The 23,849-nt window shown below is 36.3% G+C and overlaps 3 protein-coding genes across 10 annotated transcripts in view; 1 reads left to right on the top strand and 2 right to left on the bottom strand.

Moving 5' to 3' along the window:
- LOC725616 (allatostatin C) overlaps positions 1 to 23,849 on the bottom strand; it is a 47,450-nt gene that overhangs the window by 1,807 nt on the left and 21,794 nt on the right. Inside the window, exons 1-2 of one of the 5 annotated variants that reach the window (XM_016914891.2) lie at positions 6,320 to 6,544; positions 2,881 to 3,000 (exon numbers count right to left, since the gene is read on the bottom strand). In XM_016914891.2, the coding sequence (XP_016770380.1) occupies positions 2,881 to 2,991 (111 nt within the window). In that variant the 5' untranslated portion in view covers positions 2,992 to 3,000; positions 6,320 to 6,544. Of the gene's footprint in view, positions 1 to 2,880; positions 3,001 to 4,447; positions 4,782 to 6,319; positions 6,545 to 23,849 lie in introns of those variants that run through there. The other 4 variants (XM_006570366.3, XM_006570365.3, XM_016914889.2 and 1 more) reach the window with 4 other exon arrangements.
- On the top strand, positions 13,547 to 23,486 carry LOC552254 (uncharacterized protein F21D5.5). 3 transcript variants are annotated; one of them, XM_006570370.3, is made up of 11 exons: positions 13,547 to 13,783; positions 17,505 to 17,684; positions 17,761 to 18,281; positions 21,133 to 21,275; positions 21,387 to 21,889; positions 21,954 to 22,199; positions 22,327 to 22,395; positions 22,467 to 22,736; positions 22,822 to 23,103; positions 23,179 to 23,240; positions 23,310 to 23,486. In XM_006570370.3, the coding sequence occupies exons 3-11, from the start codon at positions 18,235 to 18,237 to the stop codon at positions 23,431 to 23,433; spliced, it is 1,746 nt and encodes a 581-aa protein (XP_006570433.2). In that variant the 5' UTR covers positions 13,547 to 13,783; positions 17,505 to 17,684; positions 17,761 to 18,234; the 3' UTR covers positions 23,434 to 23,486. The 3 variants fall into 3 exon arrangements, with proteins under 3 accessions (XP_006570433.2, XP_006570436.2, XP_006570435.2); XM_006570373.3 differs by lacking the exon at positions 21,133 to 21,275 and having other exon boundaries at positions 13,548 to 13,783; XM_006570372.3 differs by lacking the exons at positions 13,547 to 13,783; positions 17,505 to 17,684; positions 17,761 to 18,281; positions 21,133 to 21,275 and adding an exon at positions 20,546 to 20,667.
- Positions 18,312 to 20,805, bottom strand: LOC413087 (tRNA (uracil-5-)-methyltransferase homolog A). 2 transcript variants are annotated; one of them, XM_396538.6, is made up of 8 exons: positions 20,416 to 20,805; positions 20,091 to 20,249; positions 19,827 to 20,022; positions 19,606 to 19,733; positions 19,285 to 19,535; positions 18,970 to 19,204; positions 18,708 to 18,900; positions 18,312 to 18,635 (listed from the first exon to the last, which is right to left on the bottom strand). In XM_396538.6, exons 1-8 carry the CDS (start codon positions 20,707 to 20,709, stop codon positions 18,385 to 18,387), a joined length of 1,707 nt encoding a protein of 568 aa, XP_396538.2. In that variant the 5' UTR covers positions 20,710 to 20,805; the 3' UTR covers positions 18,312 to 18,384. The 2 variants fall into 2 exon arrangements, with proteins under 2 accessions (XP_396538.2, XP_006570432.1); XM_006570369.3 differs by having other exon boundaries at positions 18,312 to 18,900.

Genomic DNA, 23,849 nt, shown 5'->3' with positions numbered 1-23,849 from the left:
CAAAACAATCATATTTTATTCATTTGAAAATAAATTTTGTCCAGTTAATATACATTATTCAAACCACAGTGCAACGCTTTATTTTTAGTTAAATATATACACAGTTCATGCATAGACATGGAAGGAAGGAAGAGTGTACGATCAACCTTTTCATAAACGTTAGAAAAAAGCTTCTCGAATCGTCTCGATCCGCCATCTTGTTCCACATATCTCCATCTCTATCCTTCCTCTTATTACCAAAAAACGAGTTAATAGGTATAATAATTCCAAGATAACGCTCGAGCATACCACAACGTAAGCGTTTTCGTTTGCTGTACTCGGAATCGAGCAACGGTTGGAATTAAATAAAGATCGAGAAGGAATCGTAAGACAATTTGCACGATACAATTATTAAAAAGAAGAAAAAAAACTCAAATAAATAAGGAAAGGTATTTTTTTTTTTTTTTAATAAAAATATCGAATCAAACGTTCGCGACGAATAACCGGACGTTAAGTAAAATCGGATCAGTCGTCGCCGAGATATCGATTATCGGATCAGCCGCAAATTTATCAACGAATTCGCGCGTTTTATTCGCCGTTCCTCTCCAAGACTTTCTTACGCGACCGATCTACCTATTTTCGATATTTCTCGAAGCTAATTTCTAATTGTAAAAAAGTAGCTTGGTAACAGTGCCCGAATAGAAAGATGCATGTCACCCTTTGGAAAAAGAAGAATAATTGATATCGATAGAGAGAAATATACGCGTATTGTTGTTTTACGTAATATCATCTCGTATCCCATTTCTCCGTAACATGTACGTATGCTAATGTTACGGTAAATTCCGAGGGCGGTTTAAATGCTTAAACGAATCTCTCCTACGCCGTGCGCAATAACCTATTTGCAATTCAAACATCTAGATAAGAGTTACGCAACAGGAGTACCAACTATATTTCGTACAACAAAGGATTAAGAAGTATATTGGCACGCGAGTGGACAATTTCCCTTCCCTCCATTGTTTCAATTTGTTTCTTTCTTTCTTTTTTTGTATAAAATAAATACAAAATTCGACCAAGAATTTAGTAATAATAATTTCGTTGGAATAGAAATTATCTCGCAAATATCGGCAGTCAAGTTCGTTAGACGGGCAATTTACTTTGTTATCCACCGCAAAAGACACGAGTCTTTATCCGTTTCCATCTCCTTCGGCCGGAGGAGAAATTCAATTTGTCTCTTTTTTTAACGGTATCCGTTTATATCTATATATCCGCTTGGAAATATTTCAATTCCGCGAATTATTATTTTTCTTCGAATAATATTCTAAACCAAATATCAGATTCGATGAATAATTCGATTTATCGTTGAAAAAAAAATTCGTATTCGTAGGATAATAAAGGTTAAATGTATATACCCTGTGTACACGTGTAGAAAGATATATATATATATATATATATATATATATATTAAGTAATCTCAGTGTAATATTTCTGGGTTCAGAATTCAGGACGACAGGCCTGCTTGAAACTATGCGAGCGTAGCATGGTAAACGGATCCTTTGTCTTTGATCATCCCGAGGATGCGCGCGATTAAACCCATATCTATGGATTATCAGAGGTAGCGTTAATTGCGCAGTTAACGTCACCCGTACACTCGACCATTGCGGTAACATTGATATGCCAATTCTGAATTAACTGTATACGAGACCTTTCTCTCTCTCTCTCTCTCTCTCTCTCTTACCTCTCAAATCTCAAGAAGGAGAAGGACGAAAGATCGAAGAAGACGACTCTCGATAATTCTCTCGTGATTAAAGTAAAGGAGAATTAAAACGATTGAACAATAACGTTATACGGATAAGTTTTTAATTCAATATCTGGAAAAGAAAATAGATTGAAACAACGAGAGCAACAGGTTTCTCGTTTCCCTTTCAATTATAAGCGGTTCGAGGATTTCGCCGTATGCTCTCGAATTCGAGGGTTCGCCTCGATCGGTAAAATCGCGCATATCGATCGGTAATCGTGTAACAGTAGGAAAGTTTAATATCGAGAGAGAAATCGAATAAATGACCGTTCAGGAGGTAAATATAGCTCCGTTATTAATATTCTTCCAAGGATGTAGGAGGATAATACGAAGAGTTTGAACGGGTCTGAGGGTAACAGTTGGCATAATAACGACCGAAAAACTCCTCTCTGGATATTGTAAAAAAGACGCGATTCACTGTGTCGTCGCTAGTGTGCCAAATAAATTTCCGATGGAATTGTGCTTCTTTCCATTTCTTCGAAAGACGCGTGACTCTAATACGAATATCTCTCGATTCTTATTCTTTCTTTGTTCGAGGTTTGAAACTTTCTCCCCTATTTTCCAAAAAATTAATCCGCAAAAATATACATATTGAATACGAAGCGAATGTTAAAAGTTATTTCTCCCATCCCGTATATATACGGTTGATCGCAATTAACTGATTAACCGGAAATGGAGATTAATCTCACCGTAGCAAAAGCTGCGGTAGTTTTGATCGCGATTATATTTTTTAAATCGCGGTCAATCGATCGGAATTAATTATTAAATAAATATACAACGACGTATATGAATAAATATACAACGACAAAGGAAAGAGAGCAGGAGGAAGGAAAAGACTTTTTTCCTTCTTCTTATTCTTCTCGAAACGAGTTCAAGACGAACAGTCGTTCGACTTGTGTTCGTCGTAAAATCGAGGGCAGAGTGAGAGAGGTAACGAGGCACATTTGTCATTCGCTCGACGGTCACGTGGAATTCTCTCGACTAATGTTACCGTCGGTCGCTCGTTACGGCCGATATTCTTCCTTATTCACGCGCTATTCTATATTAAAATTTCGTTCTGAAAAACGACTATCCATGAAGGGAGGGGGAAGGATTTCGTTACTTACGTCTACCTCGTTCAACAATCGTTCCTTGTCGGCTGCCGGGATGGCCGTTGAGCAGTCGATCAACACCATCAGAACGACGAGCAGAAACATGGCGATTCGTAGCGACGACATATTTCGATCCTGCGTAACAAAGAAAACAAAACAAACCGTTTCGTCAATCCGGATCAATTAAACCGTTTTATTCGTTCGAACGAAAAAAAAAATCGTATTATCGATTTTGAAAATATGAAACATCGAAAAAAAAGAAAAAAAAATATATAAAGATGCGACACGAGAAAAATATCCAAGTGAACGCCTCCGTCTCCCTATCGCACAAAATTACATGCACGTATATTCGCATTCCGGATATATCCATTCCCTGTTAACAACGTGCAACGATGCGCACGATACGCGTTCTTTTTTCGATAATAACACGAGATAGCGTGATGGCATACGAGTAACGATCGCTCGTATCAGTTCGCTTCGCTGGGAAGCTCTAAAAGTATCCGGCGACGATTCGTACCGCGTTGATTACGTTCGAAAGAAAAATCGAACGATTGAGGCGACGTCGAAGGGCCATTGATACAGCGGCTGATACACAAGGCGAGATTCTACACTTTCTACGATCGATCGGACGAATTTTAATGAAGCGAGATTTTATTATTCGATTCGAAAGGGGAGCAAAAGTTAATTTCTCGCGGACAATCACCTTCGAGACTATTGTCGAGAATACAATCTCTCGTATTTTCGGTCGCCGAAAATTTCTCGAAAAATAAAATTGAAGAATTAATTTCTCTGGAACGAATTAACGTTTATATATATATATATATATATGTGTGTGCACGTGTATTTTAGAAGCAAATTAGGCGGACAAACGTTGACAACGTTGCATGCGGTTTTACGGATATCGTTGACGAGTGGACACTGTGGATTATCGATCGGTTAACGGAATATTTTGATCAATGTCAAAATTGTTGGTTTTATTCGTTCGCGGTCGACACTTCGATTCTGCCGCGGTGAATAACGGACAACCACTCTACCTGTCATTGACAGAACTATAATTCATCCAAGAAATTCCCTCGAGTGATACCATATCAATCCCCCCTTCGATTTTTAAAATATCGCCAATTTCTCCGTTTATTAATCAACCGAAACGAGAAATAATCGGATTGATTCAACGACATTTATTGTAAAAAAAGCTGGCATAATTATATATTATACATCTTCGAACACGATGCAAGACAATGACGAGTAATTTGCACGGCTCCCTAGGCAACAGGTTTTCCCCTCCCTCTGGAGATGGACGCTTGCCTACATCTATCCCAAGCTGACAAATATTTTTTTTTTTTAACTCGAACGTGACATTTATTAATTCGTAATTATATTCGAAACGAAATATATTTTTTTTTTACCATTCAACGACATTTAAAAAATTAAGGGAGGGGGGAGAAATCCAAAAATATCCAAAACTCTCCAACAAGCTTAATTTAAAATTAAAATTATTCGCTATCTTCGGATCGAAAAATCGAAACTCGAAAGGATGACTCGAGAGAAAAGGGAGACGGCGATACAAAGAAGAAATATATACCTGTTTCGAGTGGCTGTTGCTCTGCTGAGAGATGCGGATCGGGGTTGCGTTCGTTGGCTCGAGCGGTTTTTGGACGAGCCAAATAGGTGGTTGCGAGGATCGGTGCTTCAGCGACAGAGTGACTGAGCTTGCAAGCACGCGACCACTTTATATCCGAGACAGGGACTGGGTCGGTGGCGTTGTGGTGGTGGAAACGATGGGGGTGGAAAACCCCTTTCCCCCTCCTCCCTCACGAGTCACTCTCTTTCCACGATCACGCGTTTCGTCCACCACCGATAATATTAATATTTCCCAAGCTCTCGAATCGAACCTTTTTTCTCTTCCCAACCCCCTCCCTCTCCCCCCTCCCCACCCATGGAACAACACCAAACATGTGTATAAACGCATGAAACTTGGATCCGTTCGAATCAGTCTCGAGAATCGACGAGAAAAGAAGTGACCGAGTCCCTTATTTGTTATTATGTTGAGCGAGCGAGCGAGAGAGAGAGAGAGAGAGAGATAAAGAAAAATCGAGTCGAGAATCGAAATCGGACAATTTTCAATTTTCAATTTTAAGGAGCGATATTTTTGAGCCAGCGAACGGAGATCGCGTGCATTCTGACGGGCGAGCAGAATTGCTGGACAATGCGGCGGGCGGGATAGAAATTGGCGAGGCAGGAATGCTCATCCCCCGAAATATGCGAGGCCCGGCATGCCCCGCTCTCTTGCCACGTCCCCTCCTTCCCCCTTCCTCGCGCCTGCCTGCCTACCCCCCCTCCCCTCCCCGCCCCGCATTCACGTATCCATCGCACGATCGTGTCGCATCACGCGTTTCTTCTCGAACGATCTTCGTTTCCGAACGAGCAGTAACCGCTTGCCGATCGATCGAATCGGGGATTTAAACTTCAAAATTCGCGATTTAATACGCGAGAATTTGGAAAAAAAACGCGATGGACGAATAAAACGGATAAAAGTTGATTTTTACTTTGCCCGGGGTGATAAAAGAGAATACGATCGATGATGGGTGACCGATAAGAGATAGGCCATCAACGTTGGAAGGGAACGTGATCGTAACGACGATAAAACGCGATAAAAGCCGCGAGCTATCACTCACCGACGGATCTTGCCGCGAGCTCTTCCGAACGCGTATCTCTCGAAACTTTTTATTCCGCTCGATGATGATATTTCGTTAAATAATCGCTACGTCGGAAACCCGATTGGGAATTGTTTCGTATGGATTCGCGTATAAAAACGTTGGTCACGACCGCGAATCTTTATCCCTCCTCCGAGATTCCGAAGCGATAGCCAAGCATTGGATCGTAACGTTCCCGCGAGATCTGCCAATATTGGTCAATAAAAAAAAAAAGAAGAAAAAATAGAATTTGCATTAACACCTCGTAAAAGAAGGAAATTTACGAGGAAGCGTAAGGAATTTTTTTAAAATTCTGTGTAATTTAATAAAATATCGAGGAAAATATCATTTCGATACTACGAACGAGCAATCGAGAACGAGTTCAAATTCAACCGTGAAACGTAATTAATCAGGATCGCTAGAAATTTAGTTGGAGATTGGTAAATTCGATCGTCTTAAATAACATCAATCATCGATAATTGAATTTCTCTTCTATTTTCTTTTACATGCTTGTTAAGCAAAGAGAGGTTAACTGCAAAGTTGCTCAAAACAAAACGTATATTTAAACATATACATGATAAATATAAAAATAAATAACTTTTTTTTTCATGTTTATTTTCTCCTATTCGTCTATTTTAAGCAAATTTGGATAAGCTGATTACGTAAAGAACGTGTAAGAGAGGATCGATGGATCGATGATTAATCAATTCGAACGAAATAATACAAGTTTGAAAGCTTCGAGAGAATTCATTTTACGTAACTTTTAACGAGCAATGCTTGGTCGTATCGTCGCTAATTAAGCATTTCTATAACTAACACTGTGTTTGTCTCATTTTTTTTCTTTCGATATATACAATTTGAGTTTACAACACTAAGAAACACGTCTTAAAACGTTCATCCATCGACACAATTTTACGTAGTAATTCGAATACACTCGGCAGACACGTTTCACCGTCTCGAAGCTTCTGTCACTCGTCAACTACGATCGTATCTCTAGATGTCAAGATGTGCGCGAACCTGTCGGTGTAAATTGTAAACACAATTCTCGCGTTATCTCGCCACGATCGAGCCCTTGAAACGAGACAATTCGTAGCTTCGACTCAGCCGCAGTAGAACGTATCATTGTTTGGTCAGACCTTTCTCTCTTGCTCTATTCTATCGCTCGAGCGTTTTACATTTTTTTTTTTTACAAATATTACGAATTTTATTGAACGAATAAGACTACGAGTGTTAAAATTTGCGATTAAAAATATATTTTTTGTTTCTTTTTATTCGCTCTTTTATTTCATTCTCTCGTTACGCAACGTTACGTACTAGAAGTACGAGGAAAAAGTTCGAAGAGAGTTACGCGATTCGATAATTAACCGAAGGCAATTAAAGAAAGATGTTAAAAAAGGTTATCCACTTGTCGTAAACATTTTTATTTCCATTTTTCGACGCGAGTGGGCAAGATGTTCGACGCGTCGAGGCAGAGTTTGAAGAGAGAGAGAGAGAGAGAGAAACGATCTCGAATCGATCGCGAAAAACAGCAACTCTGAAACGATGGACCAACGTCGTTACCTGAACGAACGAAATTGGATCTCTCTTTCCGTTTCTCCCACGATTTCCACGGAAAGGGATTTGTAACGAAGGGCGAATCGTTAAGACCCCTTTGAAAAACATTTCGATTTCTCGCTTTCGTGGTTCGAGGAGAGTTTGAATTTCCAAAACAAGAACGGCCATCTCCTAATTTAGTTGTAATTATTATTTTCGAGATCGAAACGAAACGAAACGAAACGAAACGTTCGATACAAGCGTGTTAAATATTTTCGCAACTGTGACATCCGTACGAAACGTTTGATTAAATATTTTATTATTTTCCCTTTTAATTTTAAGAATATCGCGTAAAGATAGAATTTCGTTGCAATTTCCATTCTCATAGAAGGGAGAGAGAAAAGGAAAAAAAAAGTTTCTGGCAGAATGTGCTAATAACGAAGGATTAGCTTATCGAAATCGGTCGGTAATTCCTAAGCAAAGAGGAAATCTCGAAAGGTATTTTCTTTATCGAACTTGTAGCTTATCCTGCAAGCTACGATTCTAAAACGTACTTTTTCCAACCTTTTATTCGCGGTCGATAAAATCAACAATTTTCTCCTTTTTTCTTTCGCGCTCCCTCTCCCCACTCCTTCACAGCTTTGTTTCTTCTTCTCTTTTTTCTCGTGTAATTCGAGACACCAACTCGACCGAACAAATTTCTTCGTATTTTCATTTCATTTCACGCGGTATTAAAAAAGTGATGTTGAAACTTGTTGTCGATCCCTAGACTCTTCCTTATCTATAAATATTTTAACTTTGCGAGAAGAAAAATACATGACGTGGGGATCGTGGCGGAGCGGAAAAAGTGATAAACGATTAAAATTAGAGAGAGAAAAGAAACATGCAGCGAGTTACGATTCTCATAAATCGAAAGAAATATATCTCGGTTTCCGACCGTGGTGGAGGAGGGAAGAGTGGGATCGCAACGGGTGGTTGAGTGGTATCAGAAAAACCTTTAGGCCGAGTTTCCATTACCCAGATCCGATCATTCTGTACCCTGATTGACTTTCGGTGTCGCGTTTCCTCCGATTTTTCAGACTTATTCACAAAATTATATTTCCATTCGTCGAAACTCGTAGATGAGTACGTCGGTTCAAAAATTCAAACTTCTCTCGCGACAAAAATTACACGCGACGCGTGTAAAAATTGTACGCGTCAATGTTCGTTTTTCTTTTTCCTCTTTCAACGAAGCGAACATTTCAACCGTAAAATATATTCGATTGGATGGAACGGTCCTCTCCCGCAGAGGAAAAAAGCGTTTTCGTCGTTTTCGTCGTTTTATAACCGCCATCACCGTGATCGTAAGTGACCCATTAGCGCACGAGTCGAGCTCGTTAAACTCTGTTTAACGTACACGCCGGCCATTTCTTAAATTCCCTTCTCGCGAACTGTAGGCCTCGCCACATTCGTTGTCTCTTCTCCCCCCCCTTTCCTCTCCTCTTCCTTCTTCGCCAAGCTCCGGTTACCGAGTCTCTCTGTCGAGAAGGAAGATTCAATTTCGTTGGGTCGCGAGCGCGCAAACATTGGTCCGTTCGACGGCCAATACGGAACGAGATTTTTCACGCGTGTTGCGCATTGTGCAAAACGTATCGATGACAAACCACAAATCACGTTACGACCTATTATTTCAAAGCGAAGTTGCAAAGCTGTTGTTCGATCCCGTTCGACATACGAATCCAGATCGCATCTCTGTCATTAGCTAATTAATGGTGGCACGAGTTGAATCGGCGAGAGAATCCACGCGATATTTTTCTTTCGAATCGATCCAAGTTTTAGAAAAATTGCAAATTGCTTGTGATTTTTATCGATAACGAATTTTCACATTTTCATCAGGTACCGTGGTTTTATCAAACATTCAGAATCTGTAGAAAGAAACGATGGAAAAAAAAGAAAATATACACAAAAAGATGTTTCTCTTTCCTACTCGAATATCCAACGATCCTCTTTTTTCCCCCCTCGATACGATTCTACATATTTCTCGCGTTGCGAATTATTCTTGTAAATACATAGAAGAATCTGGAAAGAAAGAAAATTTTAGTTTATCGCCAAGAAAAATTAATTATTTCCGTAAGATTGTGCTACAAGATCGAAAAATCAAAACTGATAGCGATTTCTGCCTCGATCAACCCACCGACAGTTAATATCTCAAACTCGCTTCCGTTTATCGATTTTTCGAATCAAGGCGAAGAGAGAGAAAAAGAGTAGCGCGCGTAGAGATAAAGAAAGAAAGAGGGAGGGGGGGGGAAGGAAAGAGAGGAAAGAATAAAAATGAAGCGAGAAAGTTGACATTGGTCACGTATTTGGCCACCAGAGCGTGTTAGTCGTTAATTATAATCGGCACGTGACACTGGAACTCGGTTAATTGTACGGATACGTTTCTTTCTCGCGAACCACCTGTCGCATTTGCGATTCCGTTCGAGCGGACACTCGTTTTTCCCCCGTTTTTTTCCTTTGTTAAATGGAATCGAAGACAAATATCTCTCTTCTTATCTATCTCTTATCTTCTATCTCTCTGTTCGGACAAACGCTTTCAGTAAACTCGCTTAATTCGATTCCATTGAAAACGTATAGTAATCGTCGAGGAGTATATATAAAAGAACGACTAAGGGTGGCGGAATTCTTTTATTAGGAAGAGCGGGGATTAAGACTCGACTTTGGAATCCAAGTTAACAATTCCCCGACCAATTCCCGACTTCCAAACTATTCTCTCACGAGATTCGTTCGAAGCCTCTGCGACGAATCTGCCAATCTCGTGCGTGTTCTTCCATCCCATTTTTCGGTTTAATTCAATTTTCGTATCTACGTTATTCTTCGTCGATCGCCTACTCGGAAACTCTCGTTACGCTATATGCGTATGGAACACGCGTTTCCACGTCAAGTCCGCTCTCGGTCTCTCGATTTTTCAATCCCAATCGTTGCAATGCCGCCTCCTTACGTCTTACGCGGTATCCTCGATAAGATTTTCTTCCTCTCGTCCGTCACGCGCGTTCCCTCGCTTCTCGTCCGCGATCGTTCCAGACTCGCGGGGGGGACGAGTTTTCGCCAATTAATCCGCGGCAGAGGAGGGCGAAATTTTCGGATGTCACGGAAGGGAAGAAAATAGGCGGTGCGTGAGAATCGGAGGATAATGTGCGGTTTCGCGGATCGGATATATTCTCGAGCGCCTGCGTAACGTCAGCCACGCGTACACATATATATAGGAGGTTGCCGCTCGAGGCGTCACATTGCGTCCTCGAGTACGTCCTTCGTCTTCCTGGGACAAGCAACGCGCAGGATATCTTTCGATATATAATCGCCGCTCGATTATATACCGCGACGCGCTCCTTTTTTTTTCAATCCCCGCGAGAGGAATCTGTGCCAGGACTCTTTCTCCTTCTCTCTCTTTCTCACACTCGATCTCATTCGCGTTTACCGCGAGGATCGCCGCGATTTCGATTCTCGTCCAAGATCCTTCTCCACGCGAGAGGGATAAAAAAAGGGATAAATTCGGATGCGATAATTCGTCTCCGTAATCGAATAATCGCATATAATACCTCGGGAGAGAAATGGGCAAAGTAGTGATTCCATGGCTGATGGTGGCGATAATAGTGCCCATGATCGTCGCGACCATCGAGCAACGTGCACTCGACAAGAGGAACGTCCCGGCCAATTTCGATTATCCCGATTATTCGACCAAGTACGACGAGTATCCGGTGAGTAAGAAACATTCGCCAATGCGCTTCTCGCTCTCATACGTAAGCGTAACGTTCACTCGTGTCCCCGGTTTCGATATCGTTCCTTCATATTTCAATTTTCTTTCGTTTTTTTTAAAAAGAAAATACATATGTACATCGAATATTTCGTATTCGTGCGTCATACTCTCTCTCTCTCTCTCTCTCTCTCTCTCTCTCTCTCTCTCTCTCTCTCTCTCTCTCTCTCTCTCTCTCTCTCTCTCTCTCTCTCTCTCTCTCTCTCTCTCTCTCTCTCTCTCTCTCTCTCTCTCTCTCTCTCTCTCTCTCTCTCTCTCTCTCTCTCTCTCTCTCTCTCTCTCTCTCTCTCTCTCTCAAAATTTGTGTGTGTGTGTGTGTGTGTGTGCGTGTGTGTGTGTGTGTGTGTGTGTGTGTGTGTGTGTGTGTGTGTGTGTGTGTGTGTGTGTGTGTGTGTGTGTTCTCTCTCTCTCTCTCTCTCTCTCTCTCTCTCTCTCTCTCTCTCTCTCAATAAAATGAAAGATTGTGCGATTATAGGTTTAGTACTCGAATTTCTCCATTATATCAACTTCTTCGCAAGAATTTCCTCTTTTTCTTCTATTCATTATTTTATATATTCTTCCATCTTTTTTTTTTCGTTACGTTAAATCGAATCCGATCCGTTCGACTAGTTTCATATTTTCCTTCCGATAATTGCGATATAATTTCGATTCTTCTTCTTCTCGTATCCTTTGTTCGATATCTCGATCGACCGATCGGTCGATTTCTCGTTTCGATGAATTTTTGGAATTCGATCGGATGTACGGCGCGTTTGAAAAGTCGGTGGAAATTTCGCGCGTGCGACGGCAAGTGACTCGCATATATACTTCGATGCTTATCGAGCTAAAAATACATTTGTATACATTTTTAAATATATTTATATACATTTGCTATACGAGGAGTCCCCCCCCTTTTTAAAATGATGGAAAAAAATTACGATGGTCTTCGATGATACGAATTTCTTCTTCGTAGGAAAAAAAAATTAGCGCGAGATATAACAAAAAAAATGTTAGGCGACACACATTTAATCACAAATAGGATCGTTTTTGAAAAGAAGATTAGAAAAAAAGGGGAGAAGAACGTGTTGGATACGTTCCTTCTGTTCCCCGCTCCCCCTCCCTTCGCCTCTCCCCCTCCCCGTCTCGATTAACTCGATAAATATCGAAAGTTGCACAATCTTCGAGAGAGATTATTAAGATGAGGACGAACGGAGAAAGAAGAAAAAAGTTTGTTGAATTTTGTTCGATATCGATTCTCTCGATTAACGAAATCGACAATGCGAGTTCGAAGTCGAAACTGTTCGACGTTCGTTTCGTGAATGGGGAAATTGTTGTCGTTCGCGCGCTTAATTCAGACACTCGATGCTTTCAAGGAGCGATGAATCGTTTCATCAATTACACCAACAATAATATATAAATTCGTTTAATTCGAATCGACAGGACAAGTTGATCTTTTAAGCAGTGGCAATGACTTTTCCATCTTTTTATTGGCCGATAATTAATTTAACGCGTCACGCGATAAGTCTAGAAAATTACATACATATATATATATATATGTATAAGGGTAGAAAGGAATAAAGAAAAATAATATATATTACACGTATATACATCTCCTCCAACGAGGACCACCTCCCTATTCTTCTTCGTTAAGGAGTTAATAAGGTTTACGCCTCTCCCTTACGCCCCTCTGATGTATGATGCGGATAAAAAGTTTCGTTCGTGATTAAATCAACCGAGGACGAATTACATTTGGTTTCGTCCTTTTTTATCGACCGATTATATTTTTCGATTAAACAACGCGACGCTTCCTCGCCCTCTTCCCCCTCCCCCCTCCTTCCGGTGCACGAGTTCCATCGAACGTTTTATCAATTTATCGCGAGATATCATGGAACCGTTTCTTCGAATCTTTGAAACGCGAAAGAGCGAGTTAAGATACTTGCCCGATATTTCGTGCGTTAAAGTCTCTGGAAGGATGTCGCATCGAGGGATTGGCCTCTCGAATGAGGATTCTTTCGACGGTTTTTTCGCTCGTGTTTCAAACGTATCGATTTAATTTGTCTCGAAAAAGGACGAATGAATTAAATTAATGGGGACCGAGATAATAATAAGGGAGAGAGAGAGAGAAGTTCATCTTTCGGACATTGGCGGAGTTGATGACGCGATAACTTTTATATCTCTATGGCTATAATAAAAACCGCGCCATAGATATGGGTTTAATCATCGTTAAATCGATACACGTTGGGCGACACGATTATGATTATTTGCGGAACGAGAGGAAGATGGTTTTGTGTCAAGATTAGAAATGAAACGCTCTTCCCTTACCAAATATATAGGCAATTATTTGCCAATTGGCGCGGGTGTATTACAGGGTGATTGATAAATTTTCGAAAGATTTGAAATCCCTTGGAAACGTTTAATGGATTATTCGGAATTCCTTCGAACGATAAATTTCCTCGCCCACGCACCTTTCGCCCGCGTATTTATGTGGCGAAGCATCTGCTTCCGTCCTGTAACGCTGTAAGATCTCGTGCCCCCTCTCGGCTGCTTGCGAAAAATGTTCAAACCTTCTCCTTTCCGCTTCTCTTTGTCCAAAGATTGGACTACAATTGGAGGAAAAAAGTGTGGATCGATGCGCATGCGTGCTACGTCGGTAATCAAGTTTCAAGTAAATCGAGAGCAACAGGCGTGTCTCGAGAATTGCAGTTCTCAGTTGGAAGAGATCGACGTTCGATTAACGTTCGATCGAAGGATCGTTTGTCGAAACAATCGTAAATCGAATGTATCTTTCAAGAAAGATTCTTAACATGGACGTTACTTTTACGATGAGGCCTTCACAAGGAAAAGAAAGTTCTATCGAGTGTACGAAATGTTGTTCCCGTTTTTCTAACGCGACCAAGTTTGACAGGCGAATTTCCACTCGGATACAGTACGTATTTTTCTTATTCTTATTCCGTTTCGACGAAAACTCGGATATTTTTGATCTAACGTAAGGTAAACGTTTAGTGAAACGAGATAGATATATCGAATACGCGTGTAATTTTGTAAAGTGACTTTATCCTTCTTTATTTTTCTCTTTTTATCTTGCAACGAGAGAACCAATACGATACTTCGCTCGAATGAATACACGCTCTTCCATTATATCTATTTAGAACGGATGGCAAATTCATTCCGATCGCGTATGCACGCATATATGGTCGCGTTTACGCAAAATCATGCCAACTCTCTCCTACTCGAAATGAATCGATTAATTTGCACGCGTCTTTGTCGTGTCGGCGGCATCGAACGGCATTGCCTTCCGATATCGCCTCGCCTACTAAAATTAAATTGCCTAATAAAATAAAAAGAATTGATTTCGAATTATCGCGATACTCCTCCACGAGATTGAGATGACAACTGTCCAGATCTGTCCGTCCCCGGCGATCGAATAATTATCTCTCTTCGTTTTATATTTCACCGTTCCGCTTCGTTCGTAAGTAAACAAACAATTATTTCAGAGCAGAGAGTTTAAAAGTTCTTGAAAGTGTCATTGGATCAATTTGTCAGGAGAAGGAAAAGGATAAAGAGATGTTTTGGGAATCGAACAAAACGAGATCGACGGTGTGTAAAGTTTTTCTCGAAAAAATAATTGAACCGTAAACGTATTTCGTAAACGAGCTTGTTATTTAAAATAGTAGAAAAAATTTTAAAAATATTATTTATTAACGGAAGAAAAAAATAATTTCCGAAAAATTATTGGCGAAAATTTTTTAAAATTGTAAAAAAGACTTTAAAAATATTATTTATTAGAAGGATAAATATTTCCGAAAAATCGACAACGTATAAAATTTTTTCGAAAATTTTTTAAAATTGTAAAAAAGATTTTGAAAATATTATTATTGGAAAATTTGTTAGGATTAAAGATCTTGGAAGAATCGACGATATCGAAGATTTTTTTGGAAATAATTGAGAGTGGAAGAAGGAATGGATCGCGATTTGGATTCCGGCGGATGCGTTCGACGTGTCGTCGATCCGGAATTCAATTATCGATAAACGGCAAAGTTTCAACGTTCCCGTATTTGTGATGATTAAATTAGCGATAAGGGATGCTGGGAATGATAACATAATCGAGAGATACGTTTACAATGCTCTCCCGGTTAAGGACAAAGGTTTTCTGTTCGTTCGATAGGCGCAGAAGTTTTAAACCGGCGTCGCGTTTAGAAGCATCGATTTTAATTAAACTTTCCAACCGGCGGCGATCGAATTGATCAACTCGTTTTCCGATATGCTAAAAAACGCACTGTTGGAAAACCAACAATTCGGTCTTTTGTAACGGATGATTATTAACCGATCCCTTTGTCCTTTAATATCCCTCCTCTTCCCTCTCTTTGTATCTTTGTATACCGTTCCGTAGCGGAATCCCTATATTTCTTTGATAATCTTTAATGATTATCGAACACCCTAAGCTTTCCTGTAGGTAATCCGGAGACAATTTTTACCGACCGAGTAAAAAGTGCAAAATGAATATTTCTATATCCGTAAGAAAAATATTTTTCTCCGCCAAGTGTTGCACTAAATTTTCCGTGTTAAATAACAAGTCTCGTTACATAGAAATTTATTTTGTTGCTTTCTCTCTTTTAAGAATAAAAAAAAAAAAAAGAAAGAAAACGTTAAAATATTTAAAGCCACATCGATACAAGCGAAAGCGAAACTCGATTGAAATGCAATCGTTTCATTTCTACATCCGCAATGAAATTTCCGAATATCGATACGTCCCAATTAAAAGGAATTACATATTTAAGAGACAGGAAAATTTCAGCAAAGTCGGTTTCATTGACGAAAGCGTAAAAAAATATCTTCGAGATTTTAAATTCATATTTCGATCGAATCCTTTATCACGAATTGAATTCCCCCTCCACAATACGATATCGATCAGAATTTCTCATTTTTCTCTCAGATTGTAAATTTTTATCCAATTTTCATTAATATGGATTTTTTTCCAGAGAAAGAAATGTCAAATCCTCGTATATTTCTTCTTGTTTCCTAATACCTGCTGATGTTTCTTTTTTTAATTACTTTCGAGTGTCCGTAGGCTTCATTGTCAATTGAATCGAAAAGATTTTTAATTACTCTCTTCTACTCTTGCGAGAGTTTGCCATTGGCGACGTTTTCGACGTCTTCTTGCTCTGTTCGTCCCCGTCGCCTGCCTCCGAGCCAACTTCAAAACTTGTATTAAAATATCCCCTGCGATTCGTTTTCTCGAGTCACCACTTTCTTTTTCCTTTAAAAAAACAACAGCGATAAAATTGCCCGTCTTTCAATGGATCGCGAATGTTACTATCGTCGCCAACTCGTTTACGAACAATCGAAAACAAAGTTAGAGTATTTCCATTTCTCGAGAGAGAATGGAGAGAACAATTGGCTAAAAATAATCCGATACGTGTAATCACTTTCTACATCTTAGCCTACCTACTACCTGCTTAGATTTTTATGAAAAATATAAAAATCGGTTAACGACCCTTTGGGAAATCGCTCGAGATTGTTTAGGAAAGGATAGGAAAAAGAATGTGTGTTTGCGAACCACTGTTTACTTCGGTTGATGCGGGCCCGAGCCTCGGTTTACTTTTTTTATTTGTCGAGGTAGATTAAACTGGTCGCCCGTTTCTTTCGTCGCAACAAGAAATTGAACATCTTTCGACTCAAACGAAAAAAAAATATCTGTTCGATCGATAAATAAAATTCAATTGTCAACTTTGTCGTTCGATATGGAAAAAAAAAAAATTGATAAGTCGAGCAAATTAATTTAAAAAAAAGTGTAAGGCAATTTGACGAAAGCAATAATCAAGTTAAGATTAACGAAGATCGAATTGTCAACTTTCGAAGAGTTTCAAGCAATAATGAAATAATCGAGTGGAAATGGATTCGTTTAAATGTATACTCGCCTTAAGTTATTTTCTTATTAAACTTGAGCAAACTATGAGACACGGTGTAATTAATTTGCTCTTGTTATGAAAAAAAAAAAAAAAATGCAAAATCGGATTAATTTTATAAACGGGGGGATCCGATAAAAGAAAAATTCATTTCTGCCGATTTAAACAAAATTGCTTTAAATTGGATTACAATTCTTTTTTCTTCTGGCTAATTCGATCAAAGCAAATTCGCGCGAGTTTCAGTCGGAATGGAAAATATACAAAGAAAAGGTTTCGTCGAGCTTCGTATCCGTCGGAAAAGTAGGAAATGATTTATTATTATTCGACGTCACAGATGTTTAAATGAAAATAACACAGGGGGATATCATGATATTTCTTCGAAATTCAACGAGAGGGAATAATAATATATTCTTAGATTTTCAGACTTGATTCCAGAGAGAGAATCACTCGTGGAAGAAACGCGAAAGAAAATCGAGAGAATATTCGATATTAAAACTCGGCGGCAATTATTCTCCGGTTTAATTAATTTTAATTGGCTTAATTTATTAAATATCGGGGATAAGGGGCGCGATAACTCGATGGAAAAGATAACAACAGAATTACCTTGCGGTTATATATTACGGTCTACGCCGCTTGATACCACCATTCAATTAATTACCGCGCGTAAATCCTTTTGCACGTGTAATTACCATACCGTGAGTCATACTCTCATCTCTGATCGAAGAAAAATTTCTTTTTCAGGTGGTGGTGCCGAAGAGGGCGGCCCTCTTGTTCGATCGATTAATGGTCGCGTTGCAAAAGGTTGTGGACAATCAGAACAAAGGAGAATTGGATGGCAGTAGACCGTTCGCAAGATCGCCTCATTTACCGATCGAGAATTCGCAAATTATTCCTTCTACGGACGAGCAACAAACGATGAAGGTTAGTTTGCCCCGTTTACTTGGCGCAAAGTTATATATATACTCGAAATTTGATCAATCTTTTCTTTTCTGTACAGATGGATCTTCAGCGACGAGGTCAAGCGAAAGGGCGTGTTTATTGGCGTTGTTATTTCAATGCTGTGACGTGTTTCAAGAGAAAGTGATAATAAGCCAACGTAACCAGCCTTCGAAACCCGACTATTCGCATGCTTTCCCCGGTTGAAAGAGAAACAAATAAATCAGAAATTCAGAACAAAACTAGATCTTAAATCCAACGATGAATCTATCATTTATTTTGAATCGAGTTATTTTTCTCGCTTTCGAATCACTTCTCATCTATCTTCTTGATGACTATTTAAGTTCTTGCGTATCATTATTATGAAATATGGTGCGGTTGTATTAAACAGTGTTAACTAATATATATCTGTCTGGTTTATAAAACGTTATATAAGATTAAATATTAAGATGAAATTAGACGAAACGTTATCTATTTCGATTAAGTTTAAAATTCGAGCTTTTCCTTATTCAAGTGTACAATTTATGACAATTCCATGTGCTATTTCTTTTACGTCAAAATGAGAATTACTTTGTACAGAAGGTAAGTTCGTCTACGTTTGCAATGCATATATGCGACACTTTTATTCAAATAATTTATTGAAAAATATACGTTACAAGGCTAAATTGTACGTATACAACTATTATTAAGTGGAATCGCGTGCTTTCGTGGCTACGGATAACCTCTCTAAGCATAAGACTAATTCACAATGTTTGGTATATGGAAACATGTCTACGGCAACAGCTTTCACAGGAACCATTGGTTCTCCGACGTATTGTTTCGAGATAGGCCTAGCTAAATCTATTAAATTTCTCATAGCTGCCCGAGGATCGCAAGATATATATATTAATCTCGATAATTTTTTCGCTTTGCGTATAGTTAGTAACGCTCTTTGATCTGGAATAAATATAATAATTTGTGTTTTTAAAACAAAATGAGCTAACTTAAGGAAAATTGTATTGATCTTACGAAGTCCAGCTCGTGGAGGATCCACAATAGCGATAATGTCCGGTTTAGTCGTCCTTCGAATAACGGGAGATAAAATATCTTCTGCTTTGCCTACGAAGAATTCGCAATTCGATATCTTGTTCGCAATAACATTTTCTTTTGCGTCTTTGATGGCATCCTCTATCATTTCTAGTCCAAATACTTCACCGCAATACTGAAATTGTGCTTGCGTTTATTTCTTCTCTTGAAAATTTTTATCAGTTTTTTAACGAATCTCTGATACCTTTGAAAATGCAAGACCAATGGTCCCAGTGCCGCAACAAATATCGAGTAACGCAGTGTCCACGTTTGGTTTTGCCAAATCAATCGCTGCTTTGTACAATACTTGAGCACCCAATGTATTTACTTGAAAGAATGCTTGAGGAGATATTCGAAATTTCATATCTAATAATTTTTCTTCTATGTATTTTGTTCCGCTGATATGATGAAAATTTTCCTCATCTTTTCCGTCGATACTTCTAAGAAAAGATAAAAAAAAAAAAAGCGATTTAATCGAATTGTCGTAATTGCATAACACTCGGACTTACTATAATCTTACTTTATTTTCATTATTTGAAGATATAACGATGTTACTCGTGCTTGTACACCTTTTCCAATTTCAAAGAAAGTTTTAAGTTGTAATTTCAATTCATCCAATTTTTCAGAAGTCAAATCTTGAGGATGTATCCCCACTATTACCATAAGATGATCGGAAAGAGTAGTTCTAACTGTAACTTGTCTCCAGTAGCCACTATAATCAACTGGATCAAAAGGTGTTAATTCAGTGCTTTTCATGAATTCTTCAAGTACCTAAAATACTCCTAATACAAACAACACATCTGAGATAGTAAAAAGGAAAGGATCATTCTCAAGAACTTACTTTAACTACAATTTTCATTTTATTAGGAATATGACAAAGATTGTCGATAGGTCCCACTGCTGTGGAACCAGATGCATAAGTAGATAATCTGAATCCTATTACAATTTTGTCTTCTTTGTCACTTTTACCTAAATCAAATCGATATTATATATAATATGATTATAATATGTTTAATTTATTATAATTTATCTGTAAGATAAGTAAAATTCGAATGAAATTACCAACTGTAAATTCACATTTATTTCTATATTCCTTAATTGTATCTATACTTAAAATAGGAAGCAATTCACAAGGTAAACCTTGATATTTATTTTTTTGACAATTCAACCAATCCAAAAGATCACCTTTACTTTCTTTCAACATTTGTTTACATATAGTTGTCAAAATTGAACTCATTTCCTTTTGTTTTAGTTCCAACTAAAAGCATATTATCAAACTTTTATTATGTACATTTTTAATCCCATATTATTAATAATAAGTCTTACTTGACTTGGATAAGGCATATTCCAAAGAGGAATGGTAGTTAATTTAACTTTATCTTCTATGGATATACTTTGATCATCCTCTTCTACCTTCAAACGTTTTCTTGCATTTTCCTCTTCTAATTTTTTTTTTATAAATGGATCTGGTGCAGGTTTCGCGATCTGTTTTTAATAGATATAACCATTTTATTACATAAATGATTTAATAAAAATTATATATTTTTTGAATTCTACTTAATGAACTTCGAATATATTGATATGTTAGAAATGTTCGAATATTAATTATGAAGAAGAAAATACGAAACAATACAACATTAAATTGATATACCTGAGCACTAAGCTTGTAATTTTTCCATAAAATTCCATTTAATGTTTCTATTGCTTTCTGACGACTTTCTTCGTTTCTAAAAGATACATAAAGCCATCCGCTGCTTCGTTTTGGTGGCTTTATTTTGCATGATTGCAAGTCTAGCTTTTCATTTAAGAGTTTTTTAAACTCGCCAATTCCATAATATTTTGGTAATCCGTGCACTTCGATTTTATATTTTTCTGACGTAAAATCAGCTCTTTCAAGATACGCGTAAGGATTTTTTTCTACTTCTGTAGATTCGTTTGAGGCCATTCTTTTCAGATTTTTTTAAAATATTCAATCTAACCACTTATTCTCTTTACTTCAACGTTGCTCTTATATTAGGTTATATTATTAGGTTAAGTTAGACTAAAGTATTATATTTGATCGCTATCAATGTAAACAATGTGTATTTGTATAAAGATTTAAAAGAAATTTACATAAGATAATAAAATATCATAAATTTAAATAAATAAATGTTACAAATTAAAGTTATGAAGAAATGAATATAAAATTGATTTTCGCGTTATATTTTATAATGTAAAAATAGTTTTCAAATCGTCAATGTACTGTCAATTTTACTTATAAAAATTTTATTATTACTTGAATCATAAAATTGTTTTTAAAATTGTAAAATTTAAATTATAATACTTATGATATTTTTTTCTTTTTTTCTCTTTTGCCTTATTCAATCAGAATGAATCAGGAAGCCAAAAGTTGTTATTTGAAAACCAATGATAAATCATTATTGACAGTGTATTTGCCACATAATAAACCAATTTTCGTCGGTCGTTCTCCAGAGACAAATATTACAGATACACAATGTTCTAGATTACAAGGTTAACATTTTTATAAATTTATTACATTACATAATTTATATAAAATTGATAATTATTATAATTATTATTTAATTTATAATATTCATTGGATATTATATTCTTTACATATAGTACAAGTATGTGCAGATTATCAAAAGTACAATGTTTATATTCAACAAAATGGAAAAAGATCTTCTGGCTTTAATGGTTTTAAAATGCGTAAAGACATCAAATTTATAGGCAAACATGACGATTATTTAGAAATACTGTATGGAAAGCATATTTATCAGATTGAATTTAATCCTCCACCTCCAAAAATTTCTTTGATAGAGAAAAGAATCAGAGATTCAGAGACATATGATGAATATAAAGAAAATTCTTGCAAAATAGCTAAAATTGAAAATGATGAAACAGATAGTATTGGAACATGCGAAGAAATTTATGAGGAAAAAGAAGCAAAAAGAAAAGAAAAACAGATAAAAAATGGTATTTTAAAATTCATAAACAGAAGCAAAATGTCTCCAGATACGTTTGAAGATATAGATGATGTAATAGACACTGAACAGGATATGTGGGAATGTAAGCAAACTGGATTATTAATATATACAGCAAAGGGTGTAGAAAATCGCTCAATGGTAAATAAACAAAATATATATTTAGAATATATATTTTCAAAAGTGAATGGAATCTTGTTTTTAGATAGCAGCATATGATTTGGATGGAACTTTAATAAAAACAAAATCCGGTTTGGTATTTCCAAAAGATTATGATGATTGGCAAATCATATATGCTAATGTGCCAACCAAATTAAAAAAGCTCTATAAAGATGGATATAAAATAGTTATTTTCACTAATCAAGCATCTTTTACATCTGGAAAATTAAATCCTGATTCTTTCAAGAATAAACTTAAAAATATAATACAAAAAATTGGTGTTCCAATGCAGGTATATTTTTTTTTTATATAATCTATAATAAATAGGATGAATATAAATTTTATATATATATATATATATATATACATATATATATATATATATATATATATATAAAATGGAGTTTATGTATTTATAGGTATTTATAGCTACTGGATATAATATCTATAGAAAACCAGCAATTGGAATGTGGCAAGAACTAGAGAAAGTAAGATTCATTTCATAAAGTAATTATTTTCATTGTCTAAACTTATTAAATTTAAATAATTTTTTTTACAGAAAAACAGCCCTATATCTATCGATAAAGATAAATCCTTTTACGTTGGAGATACTGCCGGACGAGCGAAAAATTGGGCTCCCGGAAGAAAAAAGGATCATTCGTCAGTTGATCGATTATTAGCGCTCAATTTGAATTTAAAATTCTATACACCGGAAGAATATTTTCTCGATTTCGAACCGATTCCTTATGAATTACCCATATTTAATCCAAAAAATTTATCGAATAAAGAGATATGCTCAGGAAGCAATATAACTTCAAATGATCAAGAAGTAAATAAAGTTATTTTCTCCATTGGAGATATTTATATTATAATTATAAATAATATTAGTATTAATTGCTAATTTATATTTTTAGATCATTTTAATGGTTGGTTGTCCAGGTTCTGGAAAATCATATTTTGTAAAAAATTATTTGGATCATTATGGATATGTTAATAGAGATACTCTTGGAAGTTGGAAAAAATGTGTCACTGTAATGGAAAAATATTTGGATGAAAAATCTAGTGTAGTTATAGATAATACCAATCCCGATTGTGTATCAAGACAAAGATATATCGAAGTAGCGAAGAAATATAACATTCCTGTAAGATGTTTTGTTATGACGACAAGTATCGATCATGCGAAGCACAACAATAAGGTAAAAATACTAGCTAATTTGATATGATGTAACAATATTTACAATATAAATTTTAAATTAAATATTTTATTTCAGTTTCGAGAATTAACTGATCCTAGTCACGCGAAAGTTAATGACGTGATTATTAATTCTTATGTGTAAGTAAAATTAAATTGTATGTAAAATTAAATTTATGTTATAAAACCTATTGTTAGATTCATTTTTAGAAAAAATTTTCAACAACCAAGTTTGGAGGAAGGATTTAAAGAAATCGTTGATATAAACTTTGTACCAAAATTTCAGAAAGAGGAAGATCGACGACTTTACGAAATGTATTTGCTTGAAAGATAAAATTTTTTTACATCATGTGATTGCTTTTAAATATAATAAAATAGATAAACATGCATTAGTAATAATTTTTAGAAAATTTTAAAAAAATAAGATTTGATTATCTAAATCTAACTTATTTATTTAATATATATACATATATATGATTATGAAAATAAAATATCAAATATCAAGTATTAGTTTTATTTATATATTTGTTCATAATTATTTATAATTAATTTATAATTAATAATATTTGTTCATAAAAATAAGTGATAAAATGATTTCAATTTCCATAAAGATATTATAGTTTTTGAATTAATTATTATTTTTCATATTTATTATTATTTATTATTATTTTTATCCTTTGTAAGAAATAAAAGATATTATATAAATAAAGATATTATAGTTTTTGAATTAATTATTATTTTTCATATTTA

The sequence above is a fragment of the Apis mellifera genome, linkage group LG11 (genome assembly GCF_003254395.2).
Source record: "Apis mellifera strain DH4 linkage group LG11, Amel_HAv3.1, whole genome shotgun sequence".
NCBI classification, from domain to species: Eukaryota; Metazoa; Arthropoda; class Insecta; order Hymenoptera; family Apidae; genus Apis; species Apis mellifera.
The sequence above is the reverse complement of the archived record's forward strand: the minus strand, read 5'-3'. Positions and strand labels throughout refer to the sequence as shown.

Bases quoted from the DNA above. Each gene is read 5' to 3' on its own strand.
- LOC552254 (XM_006570370.3), top strand. From the start codon at position 18,235: ATGTGCTATTTCTTTTACGTCAAAATGAGAATTACTTTGTACAGAAG. The intron at 22,737-22,821 runs GTAAATAAAGTT...TTATATTTTTAG, and splicing joins TAACTTCAAATGATCAAGAA to ATCATTTTAATGGTTGGTTG. The intron at 23,104-23,178 runs GTAAAAATACTA...ATTTTATTTCAG, and splicing joins ATGCGAAGCACAACAATAAG to TTTCGAGAATTAACTGATCC.
- LOC413087 (XM_006570369.3), bottom strand. From the start codon at position 20,709: ATGGCCTCAAACGAATCTACAGAAGTAGAAAAAAATCCTTACGCGTAT. The intron at 19,536-19,605 runs GTAAGTTCTTGA...GGAGTATTTTAG, and splicing joins AAATGAAAATTGTAGTTAAA to GTACTTGAAGAATTCATGAA. The intron at 18,901-18,969 runs GTATCAGAGATT...GCACAATTTCAG, and splicing joins TTGGTCTTGCATTTTCAAAG to TATTGCGGTGAAGTATTTGG.